Genomic DNA, 23,733 nt, shown 5'->3' on the forward strand with positions numbered 1-23,733 from the left:
GGAGTTATTGTATTAAGTTCCATATTTTTGATATATAATTGGCAATTACTTCACTAGGGTAGTGTATGTAATTGTAAAGTTTTGTAATCGTAAACAGTGTTTAACATTTTTAAGACATTTACTTTGATAATTGTTCTATTGATAAATCGCTCCATGTATGACAAGCTCAGACCAAACTATCTTTCAAGCGTATATTGCGTAAGGATCGGTTTGACATTGTATTGTCAAAACCAAGAATCTATAAATATAATGTTGCTTTGGGCACATATTATTATCATCATGTATTATTATAATATATATGTAAATTTATTATGTATGTATAATAAGTATGTTTATATTATCTTATTTATTTTATACCGTACAAATTATCGATTAGCTTCTAGTATATTGTGCTTCTTGTATAAGTGTAGTACCGACCTATTGTTTTTTTTCTGTTTGGCCCAATGGTTGACTAGTAGAGAATGCCTTATGGTATTAAGTCCGCCATTTGTATTGTACAATAAATTTAAATAAATAAACAAATAATTTTCATGATAATTATCCAATATACATCCGATAATTATCCAAGCTGATTCATAGTTTTGTCTCTTTAGTTTTTGACCAAAAAGGACAAACAGTGAGAAAACGAAATAAATATGAAAAAAAAATATCTGGCAAAAGGATTTGGTTTGGGGCTTTTAAATTGACATTTGACAGGTTTGAATACGTCTCGGATACAAACATGCCATGCTATGGCACATCTTTTCTAGCGGTAGCATTTTGTCGTTCCAGTTCATATATTTATTAAGATAATTATCGTGAAAATAGTAAAAATAGAACTGTTTTGTTCTGATTTTTCGCCTTTATTTTTAATCTTTCAGGGATTTCAGAAGGACGTATTATCCACTGTATGTATATCACCTATTAAGTAAATATACTCGGTCCGTTCCGATATCTACTAACAACGAGCAACCTGAATCAACGCATGCGGGACATATATCACATATACATACAACAAAGTAACCAAACTCCACTTACCGAAGGTTCATCTGCGTGAAATTTATCCAACATTGAAAACGAAGACGGCTGTGACGTTGACGGCGCGGTGTCGAAGTCTGCGGCGACCGCGCTTAGGTCGAAAGTCGCGAGACTCGGTTGCTTGTTTGGACTGAAGACGCGGGAGGATGGAGTGTTGCGACCTCGTGTTGAAGAGCCTGACGGAGGAGGGGGTAGAAGGCCCTTCTGAAATAAATGTCAGAGACGTCAAGAATAGTCGTATCACTGGCGGTAATACCATCTCTAAGATTTTAAGGCCACAATATACGGGACGATTTGTCTTCACGACGCGACGTTTCAGATTGTTCGAAACGGCGAACCGAGTATCTTTAGGTCGTTAAGGATTAACTTGAACGCCAGGGGAGTAGCGGATCAATACGATTATTGTGACGATCGATCGCAACGAGGAATGGTCTATATGTCGCGAAACCAAATACTGTCGTAACTCAAAATTATGGAATGGAGACAACACGATTCGAAAAAAATACAGATTGGATCTTAATGCGAATAATGGATTATTTTTATTTATATATGATATTTAGTTATTCATCTATAAATTATTATAATATATATTTATGGTTTTGGTTGAGAAATTTTTTGAACTTTCAAATCGTGTCTTCTCAATTCCACAATTTTGAGTTGGGACGTGTTTGGTTTCATGGCCTTTATCAGCCTTTAGTCCTCAGTCATTTTCTACCAGTGAGATGATGCAACTTTGATAATCACAATTTTAATCATTATAACCTATAGTTAACACTGTTCATGTAGTAATTATACCTGTGATTGTGGCGGAACTATGAAGGAATCTCCAAAAGGATCCGTCGAAGGCGTTAGGCCCTCGACTTGCGTGAGCCCTCTCCTCAACGAGCTTAGTTCTTGTTCCAAATCGACAAGTTCCGCTACGCCTCCCTCAGCGCCCGTTTCTACGTTTTTTGTTGTGGATGAACTTGTCTCACCAGTTGACGTAATGCTCTAAAGAAAGATTAAAATACATATTTTTTCAGCTGGTATGACAAACTCGGTGGTCCAACGGTTTCCACTATGGGCGCTGGATGCGGAGGTTCCAGGTTCGATTCCCGGTGTAGAACCAATTTGGGAAATGAACTTATCTAAATTGGTTTTGGTAAGGGTGGTCCAGATTCCGTTGCTCTGGTACTCATAGTATAGGGAATTCCCTAGTTTGAGACCAGACAATTCGTGGGGTTGTTAAAAACAACTTTAACCCTACTAAACTATGTCAACATTATTGACTGACTGGCTGAACGGTTACCGTGCCGGACTTCCACGCACAGGTCCCAGGTTCGATTCCCGGGCCGGACGAAATATTTGTATAGCCTACATTTATTCCCTCGTGAGTTTGGGTGTAATTTGTGGTTGTCTTTGTGTGTGACCATGGCATCCGCGACAAAAGGTTTCACTAGTGCAGGGCTATGTTGAGTGTGTGCGTTATTATTATTATATTATACGCCCCACTGTTAGCCACGTATCCTTTTAAGGAGATAGGAAGGAGAGACGCCCACGCTATTCTTAACTATGGATGTTATCCTAATTTTATTGGATAATGAATTCTAAAGAGCAGAGGAATTTCGAAGGAATTCTTCGAAGGAATCGTAATTTGATTTATTTGACGTCGTTGAATTTCAGCAATATTTTGTGTTTATTAATATTTTTTGGTTCATCGAGAAGAATCGACGAGAAGAATAAGTCGTACGCTTGATGGTAAGCTACACGCCTGTCCATAACAGTTGCAGTGTCACTCAGAGCTTTCAATTGCAAATATCTGAGGGACACTGCCACTGCGCCTGTTACCCTGACACATAAGTTGACAAGTCCCATGTGCCTGTAATTTCACTCACTCTTACTGTTTAAAACCGGAATGCAATAATGCTCACATTACTGCTTGGCGGGAGAAATTGGTGAGATACTTTCCTACATGAACTCTTTCACAAGCAGCTCTACATGTTTACGGGTCGCCTCACAGGCGAGGGTTTAAGCCGTAGTCCGCCATGCTGACCCAATGGGGGTTGGGGACTTCACACGTTTCACGAGGGTTGTGAACCTTCTTCGACGTGCAGGTTTCATCACGATGTTTTCTTTGATCGAAAAGCTCATGATGAATTTCAAATTAAATTTCGCACATAAATTCCGAGAAACTTAATAAGTGCGAGCTTCTGGATTCGAATCCATGGCCTCTGCTTGAGAGGCGGTAGGACAAACTATTAGGCAATCACGGCTTTTTTAGTTATACCGTTTTATTTGACATTCATTATTATTGTTGTCATTAGTGGCGATCATATTATTATCCCTTGACATTATATTATAAATTGTAATAATGTGACATTGATAATATAATTGAGAAATAAATGAGTGTGTTCTATTCTGATTTAATGTCTTAATATCCCACTGAGCAATGCTTTGCAAAGTTTCAATTTCATCACATTGCCGGCTATTATATAACATACGAGGTTTAGTAAATCCGTGAATTTGAGAAGAAAAAAAACTTTGATTTTTTAAATTATGGTCAATTTTTATACGTAATCTCCTTTTAAACTCTGCAGACCTCGATCAGCGATATTCCAACTTCAATCTATCAAAAACATTTTTTTTCGTCACACTCTGAAAAACATAGGCGTCTGTTTCAGTTATCATTTCCTTATTTGATGTGAATCTTTCTCCACCGAGCCATTTCTTCATATTTGGGAAGATATAAAGGTCAGATAGGGATAAATCTACGGGTTCGTACCGTATTTCGACAAGTTTTGATGTTGCGGTTGCAGATGTGAAACGGAAAACTCGTAATTCCATTTTCTCCATCTTTAAAAATACATAGACCTCAACTTTTTTATTTCTAATTTATGTCATTTTCGCGTTAGTTTTAAAAAAGTAACTTCAGTTTCTTAGTAAGAAGTTCTAAATTAAGAAATAAAAATAAATTCCGAAAAAAGCTTTTATTTAACCACGTAATTTAATCACGTATTTTCCAAGCCCTCGTACACTCGTGATTGAGGTCTAATTGCATTTAGGGAAGACAAGCGTATATTGTACCGGCACCCTATGATGGCCGTTTTGATGTTTGTCCCTCATCAAGTTTCGTATTAACTCGTAATTATGTTGAAGGAGCTAATTGATATACATTGTGGTCAATAGTGACGTGCAGTAAAATAATACATACGTAAGTATGTATAATTTTACGATACAACTTGGCATTTGTTTCTCGATATTCGAAATTTAAAAAAATTATATCTAATACGATAGTCACTTACATAATTGCGGTCCAGCACAACTTCTACCACCGGCAAACTCGCGACAAAGCTCAATGCAAAACAAAACAGTTTCGAATTGACGATATATTAAGTAAACATTTTTATTTTCGTTTTAAGCAAACTTTTTAATCAGCTACCCTTTGCAATACTAGTTATAAATCTAAAAACTTATAGATGCGCCTCGCATTTGACTATATTTTTTTCGATAATGAATACAGATTTGACCTCACTATTGTAATCTGTCAAAATAGCCATCATAGCGTGCCGGTACTGTAGGTGCGTCAATAGAATGTTCGATTCGAATTTCGAAACAATTTATAAGAAAACTATAAACTTAGTTTTTAATCCGTTTCTTGGACCTAAAAACAAGATCGTTTAAAAAAACACACAATATTCTCTAAGTTTCCTTATAGATTTCGAATGAAGCAGCAAATTCATTTTAGATATAGAACACTCGAGTACTAAAACAAATTCACTATACCCAATTAGGAGTGTGCGTAATGGATGACTGAATGTTATAGTAGGCAAATCGTGAATGTCAAAACATGGCCATTGGTGTGCAGGGCTGACGCGCTTTATTGACATTGACATGAATGTTTTGACGCATCTTGTACTACATCACCCGTGAATCTTTACAGTCATTGAGTTATTGGGTAATGAGGTAGAGTACTAATTAATCGGGGTGTGTAATGATTGATATAACAACAAATGATCTATTTTCACTGGGCATAACAATATAATATAAGTGATATAACAACAAAAGGTATAATTTATTGTGTATAATAAACTTTTAGTATAACAAACATTAGATGTAATAATTAACTAACACAATACTTAATTAAACATATATTTAGTTTTACAAGTAACTGACGCGCCTAAGTGAATACATTAGCAATTATACTCAATGAATGTATATCTGGAATATTTATATAAAAATGTATATTATACCACCGATTGAAAGTTTTTATATCAATCGTTTATTATACCCAATCATACTTTACGTAATGCTGTAATCAGTATTAATGAATACCGAAAATAATTTAAATGAAAAACAAACCGACATTGGGTGTCACCTATGGGGAAATTCGAAACTATAGACAGGGAAACTCTCTTAGGAACCATTACGACACCATTAAGGCACATTATACAAAAGAGCTCGCTCATGCAACAAAATTATTGTTTATGATGTTAGTAATATAGTCCTGTTAGTTGTTAGTATTTTACAAATAATCTTGTGTACCTACTATACACTTGGCTATCATACCCTTCTGTGCACCTACCATGATATTATGACATTTTACGTGATAAATAGTAATAGGTCACAAGAAGGACTAAAATTATTCATACGAGTGTTTTAAGCGGTAGCTAGCGACAATTGATAGTGCGTACTCACCTTAGATTTATTGCTGGATTCAATAATGCCACTGGCTGTATGTCTGATGATACTGCTGCTCGAGATCGCCTTGCCTTCCACCAGCTGCTGTTTCGCCAGCTCCACTTCTTTCTTCTTCAACTCGAACACTACTTGAAATAAGTCCCTCATTGCTATTACTACCTGTAAAATGTTATGAGCGCTAATTAGTTTTACTTACTTCGGTGGCGCAGTGGCCCAAAGTAACCTTGCTTAATGTTATAAAATAAGTTTTATTCAGGTCAATATTAATTTGGCATAGAACCTGTTGTAGCCAGTACTCCAAGTGTGTTTTACAAGTTTGAAGTAAATTCAAAGAGTAAACGATTATTAATAAAAAAAATGCTATTACAATATAAATGATGCATGTGTGACAAAAATTTGGTGGAATAATAAAAGATACATTAAATTAAATTAAATAATAATTAAATTGTGTTAACTATGAAATCTCTTTTACATTTAGTTACTGCATTGTATACCTATTTTTATTTTGTATGCACTTACCTATCTAAATTTAAAATGAATGTAATGTAAAATTCTATAAATATTATTGTTATTACTGAATGAATTATAAATTAACTATATTACATCATAATTTAATGCATGCATTGGAATTGTTTACCCTTACAGATCGCCACATGAATTACTTTCCAATAATGTAGTAGCTTTAATTGTATTTTATATGCTTCCATGCAAATAAATTATTTGACTTTGAGTAAGAACCAGATGTACAATTTTTATACATATCAATACATATCATAATGCACATTCGGAAATGAACTTTGGCAACAGTTTATCCGCAGTGCGGTGGAAACATTTGGGGTACGTACTTTTATAGGGCATTGAATTTTAACAAGCTACACTAAATAATTAGAAAATAGTGATTCGACAGATTTTGGATTTAGGTCCCACAATATGGATAATGATATAAAAGTACATTTATTGTCACACAACACTGACGAATTAAAGTCATGTTTAACATATGACTAGTGCTTTTTTAATTGGTCTCTTACGCCAGGCCGGCCCTTAATTGAGTGTATCCTTACAATACGTACATTGTTATAGTCACAGACATATATTTAAATTGACTGAGAATTGAGAATTGAATTGTAAATGTATATAGGGCGCACTATAAGTTTCCGAAACGGCCAATTACATAAACAATATTTAAAAAAGTAATTACAACATTTGAAAATGGAACTCTTTGGCTGTAGAATACAGTTTGCGTCATCTGACTGTCACTTGTTTTTACATAGTGGTGTCATTTTAGAAATTGGTTGTCTACATCACCATGGATTTAACTCGTGAAAATTTTCGAGGTATGATTTTCTACGACTTTAAGATAGATAGATAGATAGATAAACACTTTATTCACTGATATAACACAAATACAGATTTAGCATAAAAAAAAACAAAACATGATTGTCATAGCAGTGAAACGGCGCTGACTCAGCATATGCCAAAGTTTCCTAAGGCGCTGGTTTTCAGTCAGAACCAACGAGAGGGATTAAGTTATTAGAAAGCAAAAATATAACGACTTTGAGTAAAGTTATACATTGACAATAATAATATACATAGTAAAGTGTAAATAGTGCATTTAAAACAACCTGCTTGACATATAAGTGCATGAGCAAATGTGAATATAATTACAGCTGTAGGTGTAAGTTATGACTGTAAAGAGGATTTAATGTTGTGTAATGTAATTAGTATTATAATATAATTATACACATAATAAGAATAGATCAAAGCAACAACAAAATTCGATTCTAGACAGACTACGTTAAAGAATAAAAACACACTACACAGATTTTTGAAGTGAGAGTAGGTGTTGCCGGTACAGTGCTTTGAATTTGGGTTTGGATGTCTCGTTGCGTATAGGTGGTGGAATATTATTCCAGCACTTTGAGGCCGAGTATTTGAAACTACCTCGAAAAGCTGTAGTTCTATGTTATGGTACCATAAGAACACAAGATCGGACAGATCGCTCTCTGTAGCGTACATTAACACTAGATGACCACATTAGTTTATCATAAAGATATTCAGGTGTTCTAGTTTTTACTATATAGAATAAAAGTTCTGCATACAGGAGTTTTTGACGAGACCCGATATTTAGTAGATTTACAGCGTTGAGATAAGGAGTGACGTGAATACGAGGGGGTATAAAAAAACAGAATCTGGCACGTGCATTTTGGACACGCTGCAGAAGTTTGTGTGTTTTAGACAAAATGCATGGACCATACGACGTGATACAATAGTTGATCTTAGATAATATCAATGCTTCACATAGAGAAATACGCAAATCAACACTGAGAAACGGTCGAATACCGTAGATCACTTTTAACCTATAGAAGCAACTGCGAACAAGTTCGGCGACATGAGTGTCAAATTTAAGATGACCGTCTATAATTATATCCAAATTTCGGGCCTCCGCTACCTGAGCAATCTTCTCACCATTAATTGAAAGAACTGGCGCATGTGACTGGATGTTTCTCACTTGTTTACAAGATCCTAGAATCAAAAGCTGAGATTTAATTGGATTCAAGACCAAGGCATTGTTCCTGGACCAAATAGATAAGCGGTGTAGATCCTCATTAATGAGGCTGGTACTTTCGGCGGTTCTATCTGGATCGAAAGACAGATGTAACTGAACATCATCCGCATAGAGGTGATACTTGCAGTTTTTAATGCAGCCCGTGATATCTGAAGTGTAAAGCACAAACAGCAACGGCCCCAATATAGAGCCTTGCGGCACGTTACGTTTAAGTGTAATTTAACAGCTCAGCGGAGCTTCACTCGGCTTCAAACTACTTTTGGCGATGAAGCATCATGCAAGACGACTATTTATAGCTGATTTGCAGAATTCAAACGCGGTCGTGTGAATTTCAGTGATGAATTTCGCAGTGATGGTCGCCCGTTCACTGCTGTGAACAACAAAAACATCGATGCTGTGCGCCGTATGATCAAAACAGACAGGCATGTGACATACCATGAGATTCGGGCATAGGCATGAGTCAAATACAATCAATACTACACAAACATTTGGATGTGAAAAGGCTGTGCTCTCGGTGGATCCCATACAATTTGACTGAGGCTCAAAAAACGGATCGCGTCACTTGGTGCAATGCCATACATATCAGATTCAACGAAGGGGCGTCAAATTTGGCGTGGGACATAGTAACAGGTGACGTAATATGGTTTTATAGTTCCGATCCTAAAACAAAGCAGCAATCGAGTGTATGGGTGTTTCGAGATGAGTCGAAACCAACCAAAGTGGCGCGCGTGCAAAGTGCCTCTAAGCGGATAATTGCTCCTCTTTTAATGAAACTGGATATGTGGCTACTGTTGCTTTGGAGAATCGTTGTACCGTGAATATTGATTGGTACACGGCCATTTTTTGCTGGAAGTTACTGTCAAATATATATCTATATCTGTAATAATAACCGTAAACGTTTTACGCCGTATCATGTTGCACCACGATAATGCCAGTTCTCACACGGCCAGACAGGCAAATGAATTTTTGAAGGTGAACAACGTTGACCTTATGAGTCATCCCACGTACAGCCCCGACCTGGCACCTTGTGACTTTTATTTATTTCCAAAAATTAAGAACCGGTTACGCGGTCAACGATTTTCATCACCCGAAGAGGCTGTCGAAGAGTATGAAAAATATGTTTCAGAGATTGCCACGGAGGAGTGGCATAAATGTTTTCAAAATTGGTTCATTCGTATGAAAAACTGCATTAACGCTAATGGAGAATATTATGAGAAACAATAAATTCATTTCTGATCATTTATAATATTTTTTTCTTATTAAATCCCGAAACTTATAGTGCGCTCCACGTACCTACTTCGCGTGCCCAATGTAATATAAAAACGCTTAATTTCCGCTACTATGCTTCAAAACGCGTCCGGCCGGTATCGTAGTTAACCATCAGTCGAAAACGTAAAAAATTTCTAATTGTGCGATTACAAACTTCAAAACCATCACATCTGTGAGTAGATGAATAAACAGAGACGTTTCCTTCTACAGTTAAGTCATTCTGTAATAAAAATATGCATGATCTATTTTAAAATCAAATATTTTGATTTAGAAGAATTTCGACAAAACCAATATGCAAACGCGTGTATGCCGCACGATTCGTAATATATTGCGACTTTTACTTGGTACACCTTGCTAGTCCTTCTTGAGTAAAAAATGAATATCGAACGAGCGATACTTTCGTATAATGCATCCACTTTCATGGTAGGTACTGTCGCTACGACACAAAGTCAGGTTTGTGGTCATGTGCTTAGTGTGGTGCTGTGGGACTGTAGGAATATTTGTATAACGTAGCATAAGTTAAGTGACGTATCTTGATGCGTTTCTATGCCTGTTAAGTCTGTACTATTTAAACCGGGTCTAACTAGGGTCCGCATAAGTATCAATAGTAAATTTTAAGTTTTAAATAATTAGAACACAAAGTTGTCTTGTTTCAACCAGTTTAAAATTCGTGATCAAACTGTTGCGTGACCAAACGCCAACTGAACAAAATCAATGTCAAAAGTCATTGAGACTAAATCGATTTACATCAATTTGTTCTTCGTAATTGCAGTTTTCGAAGTCATGTATAAGTAAATTGATATGAATTTCTGAAATGCTCTATAATCGATCACCATTGCCACAAGAAGTTCTGTTTTCGTAAATGTTACGGGCTAAGGCAGAATATCAGGGTTATGTACTCTATAGCTGAGCTTCCTCTGAAGTCGAGTCTTACAATGGTTTAGCATGGTTTTTCTTGGTATTATTTATTTCTTTATTGCGCATTAGTTATAGAGCTATCAGCCTAAAAAGATAACAAATAGTTAAGAAACTCATAACGTAACAGAGACTCGATATTTCTTTTATCTTTAATTTTTCATTCCATTTTTTTATTATAATGCACATCACATAAAGTAATGTTGATTCTTATATTTAAATTTCGAAATAAATTTTAGTTCCCCGTACTAATTTCCCACTAATCGCAAACATATCGTCTCCGACATTGTGTTACCGAACTTGTTTGTTATCATATGCACGATTACCAGGTTAACTATGGTCGAGCCTTTTTATGCATCTCGTAAGTTCCGCTGCTTGATTCGGGACTCTTTTAAGGGAGGGTTTTAGGTCATTGTCGACCACGATATCCGAATGCGGGTTCGGGATACACATTTTCCAAAGGTTGTGCTCCTTCTTCAACGTGCAGGTTACATCACGATGTTTTCCTACACTGTTAGCGAGAGGTATTCCTACTAAACATTCAGAAATACGTAACTTATTTATATAAAAGTAGAAGTACCTGCGCGCTCTAACAGTCTGATTAGAAAGCAAATCTGAAATTCAGAGTTAAATTACAAATCCGAAATTAATTCTGATTTACGAAATTAATTATGAACTTAAAACTGATTTATCTTAATTTAGGAATTGAATCGTAGAGCACGACTGTTTAGGAATTTTTCACGCTCAACTGTTTTCAGAGTTGTTGTTAGTGTTCTCGGACCGAGTGCGCTCGTATGAGTTAGATCGTATAGAAGCCGACTTTAATTTCGGTTTACACCTTACAAGTTTATCTGGCTTCAAGTGCATATTTGTATCCTTGAACAATCAAGATGACGAAGACTATCTGCTGCTGCGAGGCATAGGAATTGTAGCAGATGAGTTAATGGCTGAAGTACAAATTCATGAAAGGTGGAAAAACAAAGCAAGAGAATAATTTGATCCAGAAAATGGATTTTAATGACTAAATGGGTGCTCTAAATAATATTATTCGTGAAGTGGAAAAGGAAGATAAAAACACGTTTAAAATCTCATATTGTGACGTTAATTCCACTTTTTCTTAGTTGGCGCTTTTTGTTTTCATAAAATGATCCGAGTACACTTGTAAGAATAGAACCGCGCTCGAGTGCGCTCGGATCACGTGTTTACCACGCTACGAGTAGCGTCCGTGTAGTCATACGAGTGGACTCAGTCTGCGTGTACTCGTATAGTGAAAATCCGGCTTAAGTTGGTCTCTGGTCATCTGCATCATAGTCTATATTACGAATTTAAAGAAGGATTTGGTATAATCACTACGCTAGGCAATTGGGTCTACCTAATGTGGTCGTAATCATCCGTAGAAATGTAGACCAAACGTGTATATTACCATTAGAGATGGAAAAAACTACTTATTAATTTTAAACGTTGCACGTAATTTTAAATTAAGCGTGCTTAAAAAAGCGCTTTTCATTTAAAGTCACTTTCACTATACAAGTACGCTCGGACTGAGTTCAGTCGGATGACTATTTGGACACGACTCATAACGTACTGATTGGATGCCGACGTTCGAGCGCGTTCGGATCACGTGTTTACACATTACGAGTAGCACGTTAATAGTCACCCGAGTGTGCTCGGTCCGAGCGTATTCGTATGGCGAAAACTGCGCTTAAACGCGTTTTAGTTTAAAGTTTACAAAATCGTTTAGAAAAACATTTAAGTGCATAGATTTTGTTAAAACAGATTGCAATATTATGTTGACAGCGAAAAGCGAGAGTAGGCCTTTAAATGTTATAGGATAAGTAAGTTTATTTGTAACACACGAGTTTTATTTTTATTTATAACACTATTATTTGGGTGTGCAATGGAAGATATAACAACAAATAATCTATTTCCACTTTGTATAACAACATTTGATATAATTTCTAGGGATATAATCACTCACTGCATATAATCAACAAAAGGCATAACAACAAAAGACATAATGTCAATGTGTATAATAAACCTTCAATATAACAAACATTAGATATAGGTAATGATTAGGTAACATAATGAACAAATGGTATTAAGTACTACCAGTATTAATGTATTAAATAATATAACACAATATTTCGTTTTACGATTAATTGAAGTGCCCTACATTATGTTCACAAGATTTTTTTTTTATTTCGTTAAAATGTACAGTCGCAAAATAGAATTGTTTTTGTATAGCTGTGTTTTATATGTAACAAAACATATTTATAAAAACTTTAAGCAGAATATTCACTACTAACCTAACCTAAACCCACAGGACGAGGTCGAACCAACTAGCAAATGCAAACAAATTCGTTTCTGGCGCTCGCTGGCCGCTGCCGCGACACGCTCACTGCGCTCACTCGGTTCGTGCAGCTTTGTCATTATATTACGTGGGGCGCACTATAAGTTTCCGAAATGAATTAGAAAAAAATACTATAAATGGTCAGAATAGTCATTTTTGAAACAAGTGCGGAAAGTTAGTCATTATTCACGAGTCTCCAGGCTTCTTGGCCCAAGCTAGAGGCGAGGGTCAAGACTCGAGACAAGTGAAAATGACAAATCCGCACGTGTATCAAACGACGTTTTTTAATATATTTGCGACAAAACTGCACTGAAAGTAAAATAAAACAGTATTAAAAAAAAAACTCATTTTAATATGATCAAAACTCAGACTACAATGGCAACTGCTGCAAGTATTCAGCCACACTAACATTACTATGTTTGTGGCGCGGCGCGCAGCGAACTCGCGTTATACTCACCTCCGGTCATTGTTAATACTCAATCAGCCATCTTTATGGAAATTATTTTGGTATTTTTAAATGTAACCCGTTGTTTCATAAAACACGTTTGTAGTTTGTATGTATATATGACTTTTAATGACGAATGACTTACGTCACAAAGCACATAAATATGAAATAAATATATAACCTCTTTAGTTCTATGTTTAAGACTTGAAATAACAGTAAATGTAAAAAAATTTAACAATAAAAAGCACTAGTGCGAAAAATCCAACTTTTGGCACGTTTGTAGTACGAAAAATACCACGTTTTGAGCAACTGTATTAAAAATGAATTTATTGTCTCAAAATATTCTCCGTTAGCGTTAATGCACTTTTTCATACGAATGAACCAATTTTGAAAACATTTATGCCACTCCTCCGTGACAATCTCTAAAACATATTTTTCATACTCTTCGACAGCCTCTTCAGGTGATGAAATTCGTTGACAGCGTAACTGGTTCTTAATTTTTGGAAATAAATAAAAGTCACAAGGTGCCAGGTCGGAGCTGTACGTGGGATGGCTCATAAGGTCAACGTTGTTTACCTTCAAAAATTCATTTATCTGTCTGGCCGTGTGAGAACTGGCATTACCGTGGTGCAAGATGATACGGCGTAAAACGTAAACGGTTATTTTTACGGAGTTAGTCAATAAGTTCCGGCAAACAAATGGTCGTACCAATCACTATTCACGGTACAACGATTCTCCAAAGCAACAGTAGCCACATGTCCAGTTTTATTTAAAAAAAGAAGCAATCTCGAAAGACCCATACGCTCGATTGCTGCTTTGTTTTGGGATCGTAACTATAAATCCATGTTTCGTCACCGGTTATTATGTCCCACACCAAATTTGACGCCCCTTCGTTGAATCTGGTATGCATGGCATTGCACCAAGTGACGCGATCCGTTTTTTGAGCCTTACTCAAATTGTGTGGAATCCACGAGAGCACAGCTTTTTCACATCCAAATGTTTGTGTAGTATTGTATTATACTCATGGTATGTCACATGCCTGTCTGTTTTGATCATACGGCACACAGCATCGATATTTTTGTTGTTCACAACAGTGGACCGGCGATATCACGAAATTCGTCACTGAGATTTACACGACCGCGTTTGAATTCTGCAAACCAGCTATAAATAGTCGTCTTGCATGATGCTTCATCGCCAAAAGCAGTTTGAAGCCGAGCGAAGCTCCGCTGAGCTGTTATATTGCACTTAAAGTCGTAGAAAATCATACTACGAAAATTTCTCCGAGTTAAATCCATGGTGATGTAGACAACCAATTTCTAAAATAACGCCACAATGTAAAAACAAGTGACAGTCAGATAAAACGAACTGTATTCTACAGCCAAAGAGACTTTCAAATGTTGTAATTACTTTTTAAATATTGTTTATGTAAGTGGGCAGTTCCGGAAACTTATAGTGCGCTCTATGTAAACTTACCTAAACCCACAGGAGGCGGTCGAACCAACTAGTAAATGTAAACAAATTCGGTTGTGACAAATCTATGGTTGTGACACTCGCCGGCCTCTGCCGTGACACGACACTGGTTCACTCGACTCGTGCAACTTTATCATATACTAACGTAACCACAGGAGGAGGTCGAACTAACTAGGAAATGCAAGCAAATTCGGTCTATTCAACATTGCACCTAAACACCATCGGAATTATATTTATAATACATTATACTCAGTGAATGTTATATCTGAAGTGTTTATATAAAATGAACATTATGCAATCGATATATTAGATTGAAAGTTGTTATATCTATCGTTTGTTATACCCAGTGCCCTTTATATCATGCAAGAATATGGCAAATGACTGTATACCATAAATTAATTATATATGTTGAGTGTTATAATATAAGTCGATATTATCGACGAACCGCATATTATTTACATTGACGAATTAATTTGTTTAGGAAACATAGATGGCAGGACTTCTAACTTAGGCACGTTTATAAATGATATTGTGAGTATTGAATTGAGCAACGCTTACGCTTAAAATGATAAGCGTGCTTATATTAAAAGGCAACCTTTTAAAGTGTTTTTCGTTTAACCTCCCATATCTAATTGCCATAGATTCCCAAACTTTTAGGCAACTGCCCACTTAGGCAAGATAAAAAATTTCAACGCTCACCAGCACAAAAAACTATTGATAACACGTATATTTTGTACTAACTTAACAAAAAAAAAGTATATAAGGAAATTATTAAATTAAATATTTGTAGTGTACTTTATAAAAATAATTTAGGTTTCTTTTGTCAAATGCGGTAGCACCTCGCATCAACGCCCCCTAGGACTTTTCAGCGCACACTGGGAGGGCGGTAGGGACCACTTTGGGAAACTATGATATATAATAAATAACACAAGTAGTGCAACAACCCATTGTTCGGCGCATCAATGCTTACATTCCGCTCGGAGCGTAGAATTGTCATATTATTATTTTAGTTGTACAGGACCTGCTGGGTGTAAAAATAATGTGAAAAAATTAAAGTGAACTAACCTATGTTAATGCAATACTTACGTATTCATATCGTAATATCAGCATCGCTGATTGGTATCTCGATTATGGTTATGAAATAGGAAAGAAATGCTGGACAATTCTGGATTTTAGGCACTCTTGTTCAAACAACCATAAATACAATAATAAAAAAGTCTACTATCTGATATTCTTTCTTAAACACCGAATGAACTCTTTAATTTTCTAATGAATGGCGCGTGTGACGACACGCGAGTGCACCGCGAGATTATGCAAATGTGTGTCCGCGGAATGGGCGTGTCTTTCTACATACAAGCCGCGCTGCTACCTTTGTATGGAGTTACACTACTTGTCCTATGTTATACTATGATATTACGTTCTCAAAGTTAACACAATCTGTGTTTACACTTACTTGACTAGCTGCCTTATCAGTCTTAATGCCGAAGAATCTATGGCCAGTGTCGGGTGAGCCGAATATGTATCCGAACGCGCGCGAGTCCGTCATGTCCTGCGCGATGAAGGAGATCTTGTGCACTGGATGATGGTACAGGGAGTCCTGTTCAATAATTGTTATTTTTAGAACGAAGAAAAGGATTTCTTATTACAAATAATCGATCCAATACTGCTTCGAAATGACCTACCTTGAATAACGCAAAACCTTGTAATCTTTACGTTTGCAACCATATAAACAACTAGCAAAAAATTTTTTTTTAGTCTTTTGCTGTCGTGGACACGATCACTAGTTGAAGTATGACCACAACTATTTGTTACACCGTGCTTAAGTGTTAAGTACTGTTCAAACACGATAGGCAGAAGTGCACAATGTTGACTCAAATCATGTTTTTGACGGAATATTTTATTCTTATAAGGTGAACATTCTACGTTGGTTTCACACCGATACAATATGATGTGTACAATTTTTACCTAGATAGAGACAATACGTTTGTGTACGAGATCAGCGAACCATGTTGCAAATTTGAATGTTGTGTTTTTCTAATAATAATGTATTTATATTTTGTACTTTAACACTTACGCCAGTCTTATCATCGCGTAGTCTCAATCCGTCAATGGCTACGTGGACCTGTATGCGTTGTTTGTGCTCTCCCGCGGCGCGGATGGCCATTTTGAGGTCGGCCAGCGCCTCCTGGCACATCCTGTCGCCTCGCGCTTCAGGCACTTCGAGCACGCCAATCAACTTCGCTCGAAATGATACGCCTTCGCCGAGAAAGCGCCCCGGCTCGTTCTTATCTGATAAAAGGGGTTAATACAATTGGTATATGATTTACAAACTAGCGATCTTAAGTACTGTTTGTTTAATTTCTGAATTTTATTTGTAGCTTTAGTCAGTATTTAGTTTTATCTAGATGACAAGAGCTTGATTGAAAGATTTACTGACTGTTCAAAAATAATATTTGTTACAATAGGTACCTATATAAAATAGTATAATAAATGTGCTGAATTTCATAAACTGATATTTTGAACAAACGGCAATTTCACAATTAAATATCTAATTAATAATACTCGATAATATTTTTAAAGTTTCATTTATTACGTTTCGTAAAGAAATTCCAAGTTCATTTCGAAGGAAGGGTTATCAAAATGATGATTTGTTAACAATTGTTGTTGACGATGAGTTATTAACATTTTTAATTCTATGTCAATTAAAATAGGTAATTTTTTATGATTACAAAAATATGCAATAATTAGTTAATAGCAGTTAGCGCAATTTCCCCTGTTTCTTTCTCCATACTTTTATTTCCATTTATTAAGTTTACACAAATATTTCGAGTTTTTTTTTCATATTAATTAGTACTATATTAAAACGAACCACGATCCATTAGGCAATAAAAATCAACAGCTATATAGCTCTCGATAGAGCCCCATTACTTATACAGTAGAGCTAATCTACACTATGTGTTAACATTGTATTAGATGTAGGTAAACAAGCGGTCTAAATATAAAAGCACAATTTGGCATCAACACAAAATTAAATTCACACAAAAGCACAGCACATATTGGACACACTTTCAAAATTTGAAGAAGTATTTAGGATTAGGAACACACGTTCATACCTTTGCTTAGCAGATTTTTTAATTCAGTCTTTTTGAGTGTCATGATTTTAATTGACTTTTTTAATACTTTTTATAGGCTATCTAAACACGTAACGTGGCGTGCGAATAAGGAGTGAGCGGCATGTCCTATTTCGGTCCCTGTTTACAGTGCATCATTGCCGGTTTAATTAAATTTCCTGTTTTTAAATTTAGAAACTGGAGGAGTACCTGTGACACATTCGTTCATTAAATGATACTATCTGTTCTTTAATATATATCTATTATTCACACTATTACAATAAGATAACAAAGAAACACACAGAGAACGTATGGAAAACTTTATATTACATCTATTTTACATCTCTAATCTCTGGAAGAGGAATGAATAACAAAACTGAAATTAAATAATTGCAACAAAATTTGTCCTACTTGTAACTATGATACATTATTAGATTTAACTTTAGACCACAAAGCACGTTATGATATTATCATATCTTTGTCCCCGGTGAAAACTACTAGAGCAAGCAAACAAAGATAATAATGTTTACTTGATAGCCCGGTCAAACAGGGTACTTGGAAGTATGCCATAAAAATCAAGACATTTTTAGAGATTTATAAGGTTTCCAATTAACCCTATTGACAATTAGCCAGCTAACAGCACAAGATTAACCTATTAGCTAAGTATTACGCCATTATCGCATGATCACGTCACTGCCTGGTGCCATCAAGTCCACAGTCCCGAATATTGGAGCACTGGAGTAGTTAGAGTACCTCGTGTCCGTCCCAGTAATAAAACGACACAAGATCTAATTTAATATTGTCAAAGAATACTTACTACTCTAGCATTATTTCCTTAGCATTATCAATTAAACATAAGCTTGATGCCTATAGGGAGACAAAAATAAACAATAAAAAATCAAAATGTATGTATATTTTAAGAAATGTGGTCCATGGAAACAATAAGAATGCCTAGAGTTATATATACAGAAGGCATGCTTTGTGAGTTTAAATGTATTTACAATAGAAATGTTGCATTCAGAAATACTGTTCTATCATTGAATAAAAACATTGTAGTGCGTTAATTATTTAAATAAATAGTCGTAACGAATTTTGGAATTAATTTCAAATCAGATAAGTATAATAAAGTTATTCTACGACTAATTTCAAATACTTAGAAAAAAAAGAGTAAATTGTAACATTATACTCGCAGATTAGATAACTTTAAGTAACCGTGCACATAACAGCGTAACAGTATTTTTTGATTAAAAGAGTTCATTGTAATTGAAGACCTCTAAATACAAAATTCGGTTTAGAAGTAAAATTGATTCATTACATAAGTTCGTTTATGTCTATCGCATCGTATATTTTTAGACGCTTATTTATCGGATTGTATTCATCTGAAATGTTTGCGATTGCGTCTATCATCTCACATAAAGTACACGTACGATAATCATAATATTAGCGAATGTGTCACTAGGTAGACACTTAACTTAAAAAAGTAATTTTTACTCACAAAACATAATTATACGCACGCCTTCGACAACACCTTTAGAGTTAGAAATTAAACTGTGAATAATCTGATTACAAACAAGAATTTTAATTAAATAGTGTCTTACTTATCTTACAAGTACAGTTAAACAGAGAGTTGTTGTTAATGAGTTAGTATGAAAGAAAAATATAGAAGCCACAAAGCGACAGAAAAAGCAATAGAAATGCTATTTACCTGCTATGAGATACCAGATACCAGGCGATTAGATAGAATGTCGTCGTAACACAAGGAATACATTGTCTACGTTTTAGCCACAAATTATGTTATTGAAGAGAAATGCTGACTCACACATTCGGAGGCCGGTCTTCACAAATTATGGATACGTAATGGTCGGGTGAACTTTATAGCACCTATTGTATAGTTTCTTTTTCATCTCTATGATATTAAGTATAGTAGAGCAGTTGAGTCATGCGCATCTTATGATAACTCTAACATCGTACATTTTTTACGTAAAATTAAATAATATCGTACTTTGGCTTAAAAACTAATGAACCCACGATAATACTATTTTGTTTTGACAGTAATTTACAATGGTATTATAATCGTAGACAGAAAATATATCTGATTCAGGTTTCCAGACAAACACTTTTCTCGATATATAACGATGCTTACCCTGTATGTATATGTATTCCTTCTGTAAACGAGATAAGTAACATATGAATACGAAGCATTATACTAAACGATACTCACCGAACTGCCGTAGGAGGTGCTGGAAATGACAGACCTGCATTATCCCCTGTTTAACGGACAAATAGCAATGCCCAGCCCCCCGCCGCACCGCTCAGCCGCCCTCACCCTCTGTCCAAAATACCAGGTTCACTAGTTATGAAATGGAACTAGCACGTGGCTTGGATATGCAGCCAGGAACCGTTCGATTACTTTTTTGATATGCGTTTGGTTGCGATCATGTTGGGTGCAGACGCGGTCGAAGATCGAGCACGCAATGGATGGAGTTGAAATCCCAAAACATTAAAACTCCTTAGACACATCTTGGTTGCATATCCAATGTGAATGATAGCACGGGTGCTAGTTCGGAAATCTAAAGGTAACTGTATACTAGACGCATTCGGCTTTAAATCTTGAATAGTGGACAACCAAATATTTTTATACATATAGATTTATGACTGGAAAAAATACTATTTTGTTAAGATTATACAGTACGCGGTTATTTAAAAAAAATTCGATTATAAATGATGTAAAACATGGTAGAATTCATGTACGTATTGATAACCAATAAGAATTGCAGGTCAAAGACGAAGAAACTGCAGCTTCGCATTTAAGAGGTCACAGTTTTCATTTGAATGAATTTTTACTTCGTATTTTCAGTGTACAGTATTATAGTATATAGATTTGTAGAGAAGCCGAAGTATAATAATTACAGTCACCTTTACAATTAATAGGGTGAAATAGCCGACTCATGCATTGTACAACAGAAATCGCAAAATATAACAAAGCTAAGATGCGACAACGTGGTCGAATATACATTTAGCTCTATGCTAACATTTAATAACCTTAACAATTAGGAAATTAAAGAATAGCAGAAGTTATCTTGAGTTGTAAAGCAAATCCGGACTCACATTTGCAAGGGCTGGTTTTCTTTCGAAGAGTTTGCATTGGAAAGTCAGTCGCTAACTTATGATTAAACATCGGGACCTTCAGTTTGGACCCGATATCACTGAAACGGAAATTCACTATGTTGGACCACGGCACGTGCACCAGAAAAAATGCAATATCCAAATTTCACAACGAGATTTATTGATTTTTATGCCGACGTTCGCGATCTCAGAACTAAACGGTGTTTTGGACTTCGTTCCGAACGTCACATGTTTCGATGGCATGCGAACGAATCGTATTCATTTATGCGATGCTTTTTAGTAATTAATATTTGCATTTGTGTTTATAATTTCGATTGGGAACTCTCGGTTCCAGATCGCGGTTAGCACATGGGATATGGTAAGGCGCACTCCACACTTACACTCGCACCTCCGCGGCGAGGAAAGACGTAAGCGACATGTCGCACTTTTGCAGCTGCGATCACTTGTGACGTTTCTCAATAGGGGTTGTAAGCGCGCGCATCGTAATCCCTGTCTGTGAAAAGCACGCACACACGCGCGTAACAGCCCCTAATCAATATTCCCCCACAATGTCTAGTTTGTGCAAGTTTAATGCCTCTCAATGTAACTGTTACACTAGATGTTAAGACTAGACTAGACTATTTAAATTGATTACTTAGCGTATTCGTATTGATTAGCATATTTACATGTTGGTATATAACACATGTCTATTGTATTAACGAAAACAAGAAAATTTGATTAAAGCTTACTTTTAAATGTAATTTAAAGTTAGAAGTGGTGCTGATTCGGTTAGGCATTTTTTAACGTCTTTTAGTCTGCAAAAGATCAAACTATATACAGGCTGACCCATTATGAGGTTGCAATGAGGAATAAGTGAACACATTGAGACAGCTGACGAAATGATGAACTGCTCACTTAATTTGCCAGGTTGGAATAGGACATTATGCAATAGTAATTGACTGTTGTGTTTTCTATTCTTTTCAAGTGGGCTACCTGTAATTTAAACCTAAGAAGAGAAGTCAAATATGACCATACAGGTGAAAGTTTGGAAGTACTTAATTGCGTCATAATATGTATATTTTATGAAAATTGCGAAAAAAATCTAAGTACTTATTAGTTATACGATTTTGTAAAAAGTTTTTATGTAAATTCACATAGTACCCTGAGAAACTCAAATTTTATGTAGAAAGTAAATTTTTAGTCAGTTTTAATTTTTAATTGTCTTCAACTTTATAGACACCCTATATGGTAGTTTTAAGTTGAAGTTGCTGCTAAAACTAGTCAATAACAATATTTATTTAATATTGCAAATGAATAGAGCCAAATATGTGTGAGCTTCACACACATTTGACCCTAAGCTTCAAAGAAATAACCATTGTATGAGGAACAACATTTGATTGTAAGGATTCAGAGTTCAATGTTCAAGGTTGCGTGATAAGAAGAGCAGTCATTTATGAAATATTTATACCTTTCTTTGATACAGTTAATAATTAAATAAGTTCTATAATGCAACTTCTGATGTTCTTATTACAGAATATTTATAAAAATTGTTAAGAAATTTTTGAATTCTAGTTTTAAGACAAATAGGTAAAAGAAAGGAAATATTAAAGATTTCTTTGTTTAAAGATCTTTCTCTCTTCCTATTAGTATAAGAGTTTTTTATAAGATGATAAAAATGTTTTGTATAAGATGTTGTTATTTAAATACACAAGACAATGTTATCACCAGGACGAGGGGCATCTCTAAGGAGGGGAATGAAATAAATCTAGCAATAGGAGACATGCAATATCCTTAACACAGTCTTGTAGTTCTCCTCACAATTTTTTTTAAATGAATAGTCTTCAAATGAATTAAGAACATTTCGTTATGATGTAAAGATAAAAGACAATAAAAAGAAACATATATGATGTTTTCATCTTCTTATCTATAATCTATATGCATATTAGTTATTAAATTTATAGATATTGATAAAATATCATTCATTGATTGCAAAATATCCATAGGTAATTTTATCAGTATTTGTTTAAATGAATATTGTAATGTTGATAAATTACAATTTCATTGTATATGTATATGATTGATTTAGCTTTATGGAAATAGGCACATTGTATGAATAAGATTAAGGTTACTACTGTTTCCAGGGAGCTCATTATACTACATAACTCATAATATAATATTTTACTGGTTTACTGTTCATAGTTAATAACAAATTTAAATTTTAGAGGTACTGGTGGAAGGATACATTCGATTGAATTAATTTGGAATTAGTTATTAGAGCAACATACTTTACAAAGCTTATAAGTAAAAAAAAGTTCTGCTGTATTATGTGCATTTATTAAATATTATAGCCACTTATGAATTATTCAAAAAAGTCACTGTTTCCGCAGATTCGTTATCAACAAAGGTGCGATGAGTAAATTCAATATAATTTTAAAATTTATAACTCTCCACTTTTATTAATCTTACCTTTACAAACAGCCATGATATCGAGCAATAACCTGAAGGCCAAGGTATTACTTATCAACAAAATTTGTTGTTTTTCCCGAGATTCAAACAAAGTTCTAAGGGAAAAAATATTTGTTCACGCAACCTGGTTTTAGGACGCCTAAAAGTCAGTTGTAGTTACAAGCTTTACTTAAATCTAGCACGTTACAATTATTATTGAATATTTATTTATTATAAATCTTAGTTGAAAATTAATTAAATTCACAAAAAACGGCAAATGACATACACACTCCCTAGCCGTTTGTCAATAATTGTTTGACAGAAAAACAGCTGGCAGCTTTTCGCTTGAATTACGGAAAATTAA

General features: G+C 35.1%; 1 protein-coding gene across 5 annotated transcripts in view; it reads right to left on the minus strand.

Annotated features, from left to right (window-relative positions):
* Positions 1–23,471, minus strand: part of LOC113230652 (protein disabled) — a 51,099-nt gene extending 27,628 nt beyond the window's left edge. For 2 of the 5 annotated variants that reach the window (XM_026464664.1, XM_026464660.1), the window contains exons 1-7: positions 23,391–23,471; positions 20,928–21,025; positions 16,784–16,998; positions 16,163–16,306; positions 5,692–5,853; positions 1,813–2,007; positions 1,018–1,221 (exon numbers count right to left, since the gene is read on the minus strand). In XM_026464664.1, coding sequence (XP_026320449.1) covers positions 1,018–1,221; positions 1,813–2,007; positions 5,692–5,853; positions 16,163–16,306; positions 16,784–16,998; positions 20,928–20,997 — 990 coding nt within the window. In that variant the 5' untranslated portion in view covers positions 20,998–21,025; positions 23,391–23,471. Of the gene's footprint in view, positions 1–1,017; positions 1,222–1,812; positions 2,008–5,691; positions 5,854–16,162; positions 16,307–16,783; positions 16,999–20,040; positions 20,096–20,927; positions 21,026–23,390 lie in introns of those variants that run through there. The other 3 variants (XM_026464662.1, XM_026464661.1, XM_026464665.1) reach the window with 3 other exon arrangements.
* Between the last annotated feature and the right edge of the window lie 262 nt (positions 23,472–23,733).

The sequence above is a fragment of the Hyposmocoma kahamanoa genome, unplaced genomic scaffold (assembly GCF_003589595.1).
Source record: "Hyposmocoma kahamanoa isolate Upper Pololo Valley unplaced genomic scaffold, ASM358959v1 64, whole genome shotgun sequence".
NCBI lineage: Eukaryota > Metazoa > Arthropoda > Insecta > Lepidoptera > Cosmopterigidae > Hyposmocoma > Hyposmocoma kahamanoa.